Here is a 13696-nt window from a genome sequence, read left to right on the forward strand (position 1 = left end):
AATTCTGGATTTCTGTATTTAGAAATACAGTAGTCCCCCTGTATCCATGGAAAGCTGAAACCACAGTTCGGAGCAAACCAATTCATTTAAATGGGAAATATACCCTCCTAGCAGTCTCCTGGTCCCTGGTTCCAGAACATTTCCTTTTATATGTTCGGATTGCGGGAAACTGCGGGTAAGTGAACCGCAGTAACTGGACCCGCGGATATGGGGGTCGCCCTGTATACATTTGGATTCCAGAATTTGCTCTGGATCTATGTATAAATTAAAACCATCAGGTGCAGAACTTTAAAAGGTTGGATTTGAAAGTTCAAGTTTATAATAAGGGGTAAGAGTGACATTTTGAGGAGGACAACTTAGTGGTGTGCCACAGGAATCAATGCTGGGGCCACAGTTATTTACCATTGTTACTGACTTGGATGAAGAAAGTGAATGAACTACTGCAAAGTTTCAGGATGACACAAAAGTAGGTGGGAAGGCAAGTGGTGAGGATACACAAATTAAGCATGTGGACAAAACTTGGCAAATGCAACATAATGTGGAAATATGTGAAATTATACAATCTGAGAGGAATAATAGAGGAGCTGAATATTACTTAAATAGAGAAAGACTGCAGAAAACTACGGAACAAAGGAATTTGAGAGTCCTCATCCACAAATCACAAAAAGCTTGGTAGGTCATAAGGAAGGCATGTTGACCTTTATTTCAAAGGAAATGGAGTATAAAAATAGGGAAAATTCATTAAAACTATACAAGGTACTTGACAGACCATTGCTGGAATACTCTCTCAAATAGGAAGGCCCTAAACTTTGATACTCACCTTGACCATACTCACCATGCACTCTGATCCTGACCTGCAATCCTAACAATAAAATAGTCCCCCAGTCATTATTCTAAACACACTAGAACCTAGTTAGAAACCTTAACTTCTGAATACATTCCTAACTCTAAATCCTCACCGAAATTCCAAGACCACCTTAAACCAAAATGTAACACTAAAATAATCTCAAATCTATGAAATTATCATCTGACTCATAATTAGAGAAGCTGACTTTGTATTCCTTACAGAAAAGAAAGTTGAGAGTGATTCTATACATGCCTTCAAAATTATGTGTTCTAGACAGAGTAGATGAAGAGGAACTGCTCTTATTTGAAGAAAAGTCAAGAACCAAAAAGGATAAAGATTTAAGGTGATTGGCAAAAAAAAGATAAAGATGATTTGAGGAAGCAATAGCTCTGTCCAGTTATCTCCCTGTAATTTTTGCATCTTCCTCTGCTTCAAATGTTCTTAGGCTGCGCCAATTTTACATAAAATCTTCTGTGCCCTAGTTATTTAAAAGTGAAGGCAGGCCTGTAGTGTATTCTTAGGATAATAATCATAAAACGGTTTCAGATATAACATTATCCTGCATCTCCCAGGAACGAAGGGCTGATTATTGGCAGGCACCATAAAACATTTTTTTTCTTTGGATGCCTAGATAATGTGGGGAATGGGGAGATAAATTGTAAAACAAGACCCTGGCGGAACTCTAACGTCAGGGTTGGCAACAACATTTTTCAACATGGCACTAAACAAGGGTTGGAGAAGGAAGGTTCTAAATTCCAAACTGCATAGGTGGATAATGCACAGAAAGTTAATGGAGTAATAGTTTTGCAGCCAGGAGATGGTTTTGTTAAAGGAGACAGTGACTTGCACATATCATAATTGCGCATTACCCAACAGACCAATAGACCTAGCTCAGTATTGTTGTCTTCAGTATCTAGACAACTGTAAAAACCCATTTTATCTAAACTTTAACCAAAACTGCAAAATTATGCATTACAAAGATTGACAAACAAAACAAGAAAGATGTTGTGAAACTTGAAAGGGTTCAGAAAAGATTTACAAGGATGTTGCCAGGATTGGAGGATTTGAGCTATAAGGAGAGGCTGAACAGGCTGGGGCTGTTTTCACTGGAGCATCGGAGGCTGAGGGGTACCTTATAGAGGTTTACAAAATTATGAGGGACATGGATTGGATAAATAGACAAAGCTTTTTCCCTGAGGTGGGGGAGACCAGAACTGGAGGGCATAGGTTTAGGGTGAAAGGAGAAAGATATTTATGAGACCTAAGGGGCAACCTTTTCACACAGAGGGTGATAGGTGTATGGAATGAGCTGCCAGAGGAAGTGGTGGAGGCTGGTACAATTGCAACATTTAAGAGGCATTTGGATGGGTCGATGAATAGAAAGGGTTTGGAGGGATATGGGTCGGGTGCTGGCAGGTGGGACTAGATCAGGTTGGGATATCTGGTCAGAATGGACGGGTTGGACCGATGGGTCTGTTTCCATGCTGTACATCTCTATGACTCTAAAAGGCTTCTTTTTCATGAAGGGCACCCACAACCCTATAAACATACACTCACAAGCCTGAATGAAACAATTCACTGTGCAGAAGCAATTGCAGTCTGGAAGTGAATGGCAACAGGTAGTTATGTCTAACCTGTCAGGATTCAATAGGGTTAAATGAGAAACACAAAGGAACATAATAAAACTATTTGTGGCCACAAAGTTCATTTGAACGTGGGCGTACATGGGTACTGTATTCATTATATATTGGAGGCAAAGAAAAAGTGAACAATCCAATATTTGTCATATTAAAAGACTTGCAAGATGAGACTTTAATTTTAAAAGTTTGGATTTATATCGTATCATAACTTCAGAATGATTCAGAGTACTTTAAAATCAATGAAGTTCTTTTGAAGTGTAGAGGCTGCTATAATTCAGGAAATACAAAAGTAGCCAATTTAAACACAAGCTTGCCCAGCTAGTTGCCAGATCGTATTTTTAGGGATATTGAAGGATTAACGTTGATCAGAAAAATGGTCACAAACTTTTAAATTGTGCTTTAGGGTTCTTATAAGTGCACCCGAGAGAGTAGTGAGAAAGGAGACCTACCTGCAATTTAACATGGGAAAGACAGCAGCTCTGATAGTGTCGCACTCTCTGTCCTCAAGGTCCAGGTAATTGGCTTGAGGCGAGAGTGGGAACAACTGAGCAGCAAGTTCATGCAGGGAAAGGGGTGAGGAGCAGGGGAATGGTTGTTGTGGATCCTGGGGGAAGGTGGGCGTGTTTGGAGGGTAGGAGGCGAGGCCAGAGCCCACATGCTGCCTGTTCCTACACAAACTTGCGGCGTGTGTCTGCTTCCAGCAGTGAGTGTGACAGCGGCGGGCGGAGCCGCAACAGGAGGGTGCAGCTTGCATTGCTGTCAGTGTGTGTGTGTGTCTGCGTGTGCCTGTGTTCCTTGCTGAGATGCCGAGCCGGCTCTGGATGCTGCTCCCCGGGTTACTGTGCTCCGTTTTGCCGATGGACAGCGCGCGGCGGCTGGGGAGCGGGCCGGCGGCACCGAGCGTCTCCCGGGCCAGGTGCACCTCGCGCTGCCTGGCGCTCCACATCGCACACCTGAGCGCGAGCTTCAGGAGCCTGCAGGTAAGGGGAGAGGGGATCCACTGAGTGTGGGGCATGGCCCCCCTCCCCAAGAGGGGAGATCTACTGAGAGTGGGGCTTGGAGGATCCACTGAGTGTGGGGCATGGAGGGGAGAGTTCTACTGAGAGTGGGGCATGGGGAGATCCACTGAGTGTAGGGCATGGAGGGGAGAGTTCTACTGAGAGTGGGGCATGGGGAGATCCACTGAGTGTCGGGCATGGAGGGGAGAGTTATACTGAGAGTGGGGCATGGGGAGATCCACTGAGTGTAGGGCATTGTTGAAGAGATCCACTGAGAGTGGGGCATGTGGGAGAGAGAACCACTGAGAGTGGAGCATGTAGGGATCTACTGAGTGTGAGACATCAGTGAAGAGATCTACTGAGAGTGGGGCATTGGGGGAGAGATTTGCTGAAAGTGGAGCATGTAGGGATCTACTGAGAGTGGGGCATGGAGAGAGAGATCCATGGGGGGGGCATGAAGGAGATATTCACTGAGAATGGGTCATGGGGAGAGATCCCACTGGGGGTGGGGCATGTGGGAGATCTTCTGAGAGTGAGGCATGAGGGGAGAGATCCACTGAGAAATGGGTATGAGGGGAGAGGTCCCTTCAATGAGAGTAAAGCATGGAGAGGCACTAGATCCTACCAAGACTGGGAATTGGGGCAGATCTCAGTGAAACTGGGGCATTTGGGAAGATCTCATTAAGACTAGGACGTGGAGAGGGTGAAGACTGTTTTTATTGGAAAGAAAGTTGAGAAGAGATTTGATAGAAGTTTTTAAAATCATGGCAGGCCTGGATAGTAGGTAAGGAGAAACTGTTCCCACTGAAAAATGGATCGAGAACCAGGCGCACAAATTTAGTGTGTTTTGCAATGGAAGCAAATATAAAAGCAGGGATGTACTTCTGAGGTTCCATAAGGCTCTTGGAATGTGTTCAGAGGTTGTTCACGAGAATGGTCCCAAGAATGAAAACCTTAACATATGAGGAACCTTTTGAGGTCTATACTCGATGGAGTTTAGAAGGATGACGGGTGTCTAGTTGAAATGTACAGAGTACTGAATGGCCTGGACAGAGTAGATGTTGGGAAGTTGTTTCCATTAGTAGAAGAGACTAGGACCCAAGAGCACAGCCTTAGAGTAAAGAGAAGATCTTTTAGACCGAAGATAAGGAGAAACTTCTTCAGCGAGAGAGTGGGGAATCTATGGAATTCATAGCCACAGGAGGCTGTGGAGGCCAGGTCATGTAGCATATTTAAGACTGAGATATCAAGGGTTAAGGGGAGAAAGTGAGAGAATGGCGTTGAGAAACTTATCAGCCATAATTAAATGGTAGAGCAGACCCGATGGGCTGAATGGCTTAATTTCTGCTCCTATGTCTTATGGTCAAATGTGAAGTGAGAACAAATATGCAGAGTTACAAGGAAAAGACAAGGAATTATCAACAAGTCAAAATGCTCAGAGAACCAAATGTCAATTGGCCGAAAGGCCTTCTTCTGTACCATAGCTACTCTATAACTCTATGAAATCCCCACTGAGGGAGAAGATTCCACTCAGACTGGATTATGGAGACAGTGTATATCCTACTGAGACTTAAGTATGTAGAAAGGATGCTATCTCAGATTGACAAACGATGTTTGTCAATCTGAGAATCGATGTTTTGAGCATAAGCCCTTCATCAAGATTCCTGATGAAGGGCTTATGCCCGAAACGTCGACTCTCCTGCTCCTCAGATGCTGCCTGATCTGCTGTGCTTTTCCAGCACCACACTCTCAACTGTAGCAGAGTTTTAGCCATCCTACCTGTGCCAACACACAGTGGCCTCAGTCAGTCAGAGGCCCCAAGTGGATCCAGTCCCCATAAGTGACCAGCACTAACAGTCTGAGTCTGCTTTGGCTGCTGAGTTTTCAACTTAATGCCTTCCTTTTCTCCACAGCCAGTTTGTCTCCATCCTTGGTAATTTCATGGATGATGTTAGGGCCCATGCAATGTACAACCAAGGATTGGATCCTCTTCCTTCAACTCTGATATGTTTCTAGGACGCCTGCAAAATAGACATTACTACTAGAGCAGGAAGTCATCATCCCCCACCTGAGACAGTGAATAAAAGGGGTTAATTGAGATTGGTATATAGGTGAGACTTGTCAGAGTGGAAATGGTGGCTGGTTCGTGAGCCCTGAAACTGGAATGAGGACAGGTTTTAGACTGTGTTAATACAATTTGAGTCAATTTGAGACACCTACAATTTGAGAGAGACTTCCAAACATTAGTAATCATTACCTCAATGTTTGAATTTATGTTCATTAATTTGCAAAAGGTTTTTTTGTAATATTGTGCAAGTTTATTTTCTTTAAGAAGAAAGAGACCTGTTAGAATTTCCAGTTGATATTTTTTTTATGTGAAGAGCCAGAATTCCTTTAATGTCGACAAATGTAACCCGTATTTGTAGCAACCTGTGTAGCTTTTTATCTTTAATAACTTTCCTAGTTATTATTATGCAGCTAATTCAAGTCTTTTGAAATCTAGTCATCCATTTAAGATTAATATGAAGATGAAAGTTTCTCATAGCCCATTCATTTTTCAGCACCTGCTTGACTCCCAACAGCTGCTGACATTCAAGTACAGTACAAAAAGTCATGACTGGGATTCCCCGTGCTACTGAATTTTCACCTCAAGTCTAATATAGTGTTTGTCCCATAGATTCCAAAAGCATCTGAAAATTTAAATGGGTATTAATGTTCTTTTGTATACCCAATGGAATATGTCCATGAGCCGGAAAGAACTTGCATTTGTCTAGTATTTTTCATATCTTGAGGATGTCCCAATCCACTTCACAAAAATCAGTCAGTTTTGAAGTGTAGTTACAAATGAGAATAAGAAAAATGACTGTTTAGGTACTGTTGTTTGATGACAGAATGTGTATTGGACAGAACACTTAACTGTTGTTCTTTAATTAATACCATAGGACATTTTATATCCACTTGAGCATTCAAATAGGCAGCAGTTTTATCTTACATGGGAAATACATCAGTTCTGATAATGCACCAATCAGCACAAAAGCACTCCCTGGTGAATAAATTATGTCCCTCAGTCCTCAAATGGGGTTTGAATTAGATCTTTCTGGTAGATTTAGGAATACAAGGGGCCTTAAATCCACAGATAGATGAGAACCAAAAAAGCCTGATGAGGGTCAGCAGACTGATACTCAAGAAATTTGTTCTAAATGCTGCCACATGATGGGACACCCCATCATAATGTTGGTGACCTTGTTTCCACATACCAGTGCAATTTTCTCTCTGTCCCAAACCCAATTTTCCCCTAGGTTCAACTCCTGGACAGCTACTGCTCACACAAACATAGACATTTCTGGAAAAAGCTCAGCAGGTCTAGCAGCATCTGTGGAGAGAAAGCAGAGTCCATGTTTTGGGTCAAGTGATCTTTCTTCAGCTGCTGCTCAATTCTTCTACATAAAAACTTTTTCAACTCCCCTTTTCTGGCATTGCTCAAGACATTGTAATCATCTACCGGTTAGCATGGTGGCTCAGTGGTTAGCACTGCTGCCTCACTGTGCTAGAGACCTGGGTTCAATTCCTGCCTTGGGTGACTGGCTGTGTGGAGTTTGCGCATTCTCCCCATGTCTGCATGCAGATGCTCCAATTTCCTCCCACAGTCCAAAGGTGTGCAGGTCAGCTGAATTGGCCAACCCAAATTGCCTATAGTGCTTTGGTCAGGGATAATGGGTGTGGGTGAGTTACTCTTCAGAGGGTCAGTGTGGACTTGTTGGGTCAGATGACCTGTTCCATACTATCGGGAATCTAATCTAATCTGAAGGCCCTCCCTTGTGTTCTGCAACCCAAACCTTTTTTTAGTGGGTTTTCTTTTTAGGAAAGAGAGCTCTCTTCTCAATGTGTCTAGATATCTCACACACTGCCTCCCAGTTCCCAGACTTTGAGACCTCTCTAAGTTCCATCGTATCTAGAGCATCCCTCCCAAACCCTGGGATCAGGCCTGTGATTCCACTCCTCAGAATCTTCATCTCCAGAGCCATCAGCTCTAAGAAATCTCCAATCATGCACTCCAAGACTCTCACAACATGGTGAGACAACTCAAGTAACCCCTATGCTGCACCAATTTCTGCACGTCTGCAATCATCATACTAACATCTTCAGACCCTGCCTAGAACCCACAATTTCTCTCACCTCACTACTATTAAATGCCATAATCTCTACTTTGCTAATCATTGCCTATCACCTTATATCATGTCTCCAGCTTTATAAATGATAATAGATAAAAATGATAGGGCCAGTCATGCAGTCAGTAGGGAGTGGCACCCACAAAGAGCTCATTGCAGGTGCAAAGCTTTTAATTCCACATGTATCAGTGTTGAATTAGTAAAAACAAAAATGGGCTGTGCAACTGCAACATGCTGTCTGAGAGTATGGAATTAGCCCTTAAAGAAACATATAATAGTAATAATAATAATAATCAAAGCTACTGACATTGCTGCCATGCAAATCTCAACAGAAGCATGCAGTTTAATCACCTAAATACTATTTTAAAATCTCAGAATGTCATGACATCAAAACAAAATTTGACTTATTCCATTATTACATATCAGTGGTACACCCTTAAAGCATCTTGTTGGATTCACCAGTAACAACTTGTTTTTCTGTCCACTTTTTTGACGAGTGTGGTTGTTTATGGGGACAATAATGGTCGCCTCCATAGATGTACAATTGTATGGTTGAGTGAAATATCATTCTGTACTTGACTGCATATTCTTGTTCAGGAGATAAATTTTCAATTTAGTTGAGCCTTCTGTGCTGCCATAGTTGTTGTTGGATCCGAGATACCTCAAATAAATTTTAAAATATTTCTCAAATACCTGCTTATTTAAAACATGGATAATCAGAATGGCTTTAAAAATAATATGGCTGACAGATTATTTGTCAATTTGTATAATAAAAAGGCAAATGTACAGAAATAATATTAGTACAATGCTTTGTTGTGTTGTTCATCTATTTAATTTACCAGTGAAATTCTGAAATTGTTTTGTAAAAGTTGACAAGTAAGGATTCATTTGGAGAAAGCTGTGCAGAATCTTCCTTGCAGGTAGAAGGATGAAAGCAAAAGTTGGTACTGAACACTGGTCAGGTTTTTTTTTAAATGTTAATTGCTCTCTTCGAAAGTTTGCTGATGTGTCTTAATGTTGATAATGGGATGTTAAGGGGTTATTTGATTACAATAAAGCAAGAGCTTCTTGTGAAATTTCACAATATTGTTAGAAATTTGTTGCAGTTTAGATTGAAATAAACTGTAACATGCTGTGTTAATCAAGCAATACATCACAAATAGCATTCAAAGCATGGTTTAAATACCGCCCCTCAGAAAATGTTTGTATGCCTGATAGGGTGATTTAACAAATCTGTAAAAGAGCATGGAGCTTTTTATGTCATGAGCACATATCAAGAATCAGACCAGGCGGTTACTGGGCTCCAGAGGATTTTCTGTCCATTAATTTTAATTTTGCAAGGCCAAATGAGTACCAGAACTTGATTCTTGACAGGATCTCCAAAGGCAAAAAATATAATGCTGGGAGCAGGGACTTGTAAAATCTACCTTTGCATTTCTAGAATCTAATCCATAACTATGTTTTCACTTTAGAAAGGTGGAAATAAAGTTATTTAGAGTAAGAACGCTTGAATGGACCTATTGGAATGAATGGTCTGTTTTTGTAGTGGAAATACAATTAAATAAGGTGACAGTAAAATGTTTCAACCAGCAATATGAGCCTAGAAAGCAGATTAACAGTAATGGCTGTTTTTGATACTTGTGCCTGAACCTTTGTACATCGGGCAGTTTTGAATGCAGATAATGATAGTTTTTAAAAATGTCAACTTTTATTTTCCTTATATCATTGATACATTTGACAGGCATACACATGTTGTTCACTAGCATGCTTTATGTAAATAAACTAAAATTGGCTTATTTATACAAAAATGAACTATTTGTATGAAGGTGCCGTTGCAATTTTTTAGTACTCTGAGAGTCCAACATTAACATGGAAAAAGACATAGGTATCTGGTTGAGGTGAACACCACACCTCACTGATTTAATCACTGAACCCCTCAAAACAGATGGGGAGAGGTCAGTGGATGGCAGTGTAATGTCAGGTTGACAGGAAGCCATTGGGTGAACCAAAGGAAAGGTCATCAGTGCTCCAAGTTAACTTAAAGGAACTTGGTTTTGGGAAAGGCACAATAACCTTTTTGCTCAGGCACTGGTTAAAATGACAGTCCAAGTCCATCAGCAGAATTCTATTTTGTTACGTTCTTATATTGAAAGAAAGATCCCAACGGCTTCTTTTGGGTGTCCCTGGGGGCTGTTCATGCTATCTTGCTATAGGAAGGATGTTGTTAAACTAGGAAGGGTGCAGAAAAGATTTGCAATGATGTTACTGCAACTGGAGGGTTTGAGTTATAAGGAGAGGCTGAATAGTCTTGGACTGTTTACCTGAAGCTTTGGAGGCTGAGGGGTCACCTTATCGATGTTTATAAAATCATGAGAGGCATGGATAGGGTAAATAGTCATGGTCTTTTTCCTGTGATTGGGGAGTCCAGAACTAGAGGGCACATGCTTAGACTAAGAGGGGAAAAATTTAAAAGGGACCTAAGCGGCAATTTTTTTCATGTAGTGGGTGGTACACATATGGAATGACCTGCTAAAGGAAGTGGTGGAGGCTGATAGAATTACAACATTTAAAAGGCATCTGGATGGGTATATAAATAGGAAGGGTTTAGCAGGATATGGGCCAAGTGCTGGTATATGGGACCAGATTAGTTAAGGATATCTGGTCAGCATGCACAAGTTGGACCGAAGGATCTGTTTCTGTGCTGTATATTTCAAGACTCTATATATGGAATCAGTTGCCAGATGAAGCGATAGAGGTGTGTACAATTACAACATTTAAAAGACATTTGGATCGCTATGTGAATAAGAAAAATTTAGAGGGGTTGAGACCAAACGCAGGCAATTGAGACTAGTTAAGTTTGGGGTACCTGGTCAGCATGGACAAGTTGGACCAGAGGGTCTTGTTTCCATGTTCGTGACTCTATTACTGAATGATCCTAAATTCAGAAAAAACAAGTTAAAAAGAAGACAGTGGGGTCAAAACAGAATGTGACACATAGATTTCTCAGCCAATTTTTGCTAGCCACTGGGTAGGCAGGCTTAAAATCACACCTTTAATTGTGTTATCCATCTGGGAAAATAAACTCACTCTTGGTTTTACTAAAAGCTTTAGTCTGTCACTGTCAATAAATTTAGATTTTTGCATTCTTCCGACACTGATTATAAATAATTTCATTGCTTTTGGCAAAGTTTGCCATTTACAATGGAATTGTTTCAGAGTTCTCTCAATTAAAAAATCCTTTTGATTGAATGACTGTACACAAATGAAATGTAGCAGAAGGAAACTGTAAAAACTAGGAAGGCCTGAAATATTATTGGGGAACTCAGATGCAAAAGTCCTACCTCTATTTCTGGCAGATCCCATTTTTGCTGGCAGGGAGAATGGACAGAGATAAGAAGAATAACATGAAATCCAAACTCAGTCAGGTAATTTAATTTGCTGAATAAAAATACAGCTTTCGCTGCCTTAACTCACAGCATAGTAGTCCTGCTTTTATGAAAGACGAATAAACATAGATTTAAGGACTGTTTTAGTGTCATGATTTAAATGATTTTCCAGCCCTTTAAATTTGGGTTTAAAAAAGTCTGCCTTTTTCTCTTAGAACATGTAAAAATACAACATTGTTGGAGTACATTGATTGACAGGCCATCTATTTTTGCAATTACAGTGGACTCAATTGTTTAGGTTATTGAGCATATTATAAATACTTGGTTAAATTTCAAAACATCTAGTACCATCTATCTCAATAGGGGATGGTTTTAAGATGTCATTAAATGATTAATTGTCTTCGATGTGTTTAGTGAAATAGATGTTTCCTTGTTTTTGTCACAGATTAGCCACATGAGGCAATTTACACTTTTGAATGATTTTCATAAATTAATGTTTTTTTAATACAAAGTGTGTTGGAGTGAGAATTGTATTAGATTGTTAGGAGTTTATTTTCATCTTCAATAGCTTATGAGGTCTGCCCATTATAGATATGAGATGATTGGTTATGAAAGAAACATGGGACGCACAGATGGGGTATAGTGAGTATGAAAGGGTAGAGGTGACGTTGGAGGAAATGAAATAGCATGGAAAAGCTCAGCAGGTCTGGCAGCATCTGTGAAGAGAAATCAGAGTTAATATTTTGCGTCCGGTGACCCATCCTCAATTCTGAGTAAGGGTCACCGGACCCAAAACGTTACCTTTGATTTCTCTTCACAGATGCTGCCAGACCCGCTGAGCTTTTCGAGCAACTTCTGTTTTGTTTCGGATTTACAGCATCTGCAGTTCTTTCAGCTTTATTGAAAAAGCATGGAGCTGGTATGGGCTATATGAGGCTGTAAAAGCAATAATGGAAGGTATAAGCAGTTTAATGGCATGGTGGCTCAGTGGTTAACACTGCTACCTCACAGTGCCAGAGATTCAAGTTTGATTCCACCCTCAAGCAAATGTCTGAATTGTGTTTGCACATGCTCCCCATGTCTGCATAGGCTTCCTCCAGGTGCTCCAGTTTCTTCCCACAGTCCAAAGAAATGCAGGTTAGGTGGATTGGCCATTAAAAATTGGCCATAGTGCCCTGGGATGTGCAGGCTATGTGAATTGGCCCTGGGAACGCAGGGTTACAGGGAAAAGCTGGGTCCGGGTTGGATGCTCTTTCGAGGCTCGGTGTGGAATTAGTGGGCTGAGTGGCCTGCCTCCAAACTGTAGGATTGTATAATTCAGTAAGAGGGAGCTTGGAAGTGGAAATCAGAGTTAATTTATTGGTGCATCTTAGAGCTTAGTCAATAATTCATAATGAGAAATTTGGCAACCGTACCAAAAAAAGGGATGGCTAGTTTCTAAGAGCAGCAGTTCTTTTTGTCAAAGCAGCTTCTCAAATAGATGTTTCTTTCATGAACATTTCAAAACTTATCATTGTTATTATAAATCCAACTAGTTCAGAGCACAATTCATAATGAACGAGTGAGGTTTGAGCATGGAATATATGAATGGAATGTGGTTTGGGCAAGGGCTAGAAGATCTAACTTGAAATATCTCATTTTTCCTTCACTGTCATTGGATTAAATTCCTGGACCTCCAGTCCTGACAGCAGTTCTTCCACTCCTACTATTGCAGCAGTTCAAATAGGCAGCTCACCACCACCTTCTACAGGGGAATTAGGAATGAACAATAATTGCTGCCTTAGTCAGATCGAATGAACAAATGATAAAAGAGCTTTAACGCTGAGCTCACAAAGAATTGGCCTATGTCGGCTCTTACTTGCCTCTATGTCAGGGTCAACAGGTTCATCTAAATCCAGATCCCACCTTACCAGGGGACAAATATATAGGGATAAATCTGCCCAGTCAGAAGGTATCCTGACTCAAGCTTCCCACCTCATTTGTGAAAACCCGGCCCTGGATCTAGTTTACTTAATTTTTCAGCTTCCTTGTTAATTATTTCAGGTTCATTCATATCCCTTTTTTTCTTCCAATATGTAATATTTTCTACAAGTCTGTACAAAATGGTTTCTGCCATTGCTTGGTTTGTTTACATATTTTGATTAGGTTGTTTGGTCATTTTAGATCTGCCTCCTCCATTTTCATTTCGAACGGTAGTTTGGTATCATCCTTAACTCCAACCACTTTCAGTTGAGTTTCTGAGTCTGACTTTTAGAAATTGTAATGGTCCTAAAGTTTATCTGTGGGCCCAGGCTCAGTATTGTCATCCTACTGGACCATAGGATTGCTCTCTCATTAGAGAGAGACAGTTGATCATTTAATGTGTGGATTACCTGAACAAGGGGAGAGTTTAAGATATAGAATCCTTCATGCTAACCTCAGCTAGTGTAGGAATGCAGCATGCTATTAGCATCACTCTGAAGATGATCTTCTGGTGCAGTAGTAGTGTTCCGACCTTTGAGCCAGATGCCCAGATTCAAGACCTGCTCTAGAGGTGTGTCATAAAATCCATGACCAGGCTGGTTCGGGAACAATATATTAGCATCACTCTACTTTGCAAACTTGCTGTCCAGCCAAATGAGGTAACCAGCCCCAGGCTCTGCACTATCAAGTATGC

General features: G+C 41.0%; 1 protein-coding gene across 1 annotated transcript in view; it reads left to right on the forward strand.

The window, feature by feature from the left end:
* The first annotated feature begins 3007 nt into the window (after positions 1 to 3007).
* The window catches only part of anos1b (anosmin 1b), a 152428-nt gene continuing 141739 nt past the window's right edge, over positions 3008 to 13696 (forward strand). The window contains exon 1 of the mRNA XM_043702467.1: positions 3008 to 3467. Within this exon, the coding sequence (XP_043558402.1) occupies positions 3291 to 3467 (177 nt within the window). The 5' untranslated portion in view covers positions 3008 to 3290. The remainder of the gene's footprint in view (positions 3468 to 13696) is intronic.

This window comes from Chiloscyllium plagiosum, chromosome 13 (genome assembly GCF_004010195.1).
Source record: "Chiloscyllium plagiosum isolate BGI_BamShark_2017 chromosome 13, ASM401019v2, whole genome shotgun sequence".
NCBI classification, from domain to species: domain Eukaryota; kingdom Metazoa; phylum Chordata; class Chondrichthyes; order Orectolobiformes; family Hemiscylliidae; genus Chiloscyllium; species Chiloscyllium plagiosum.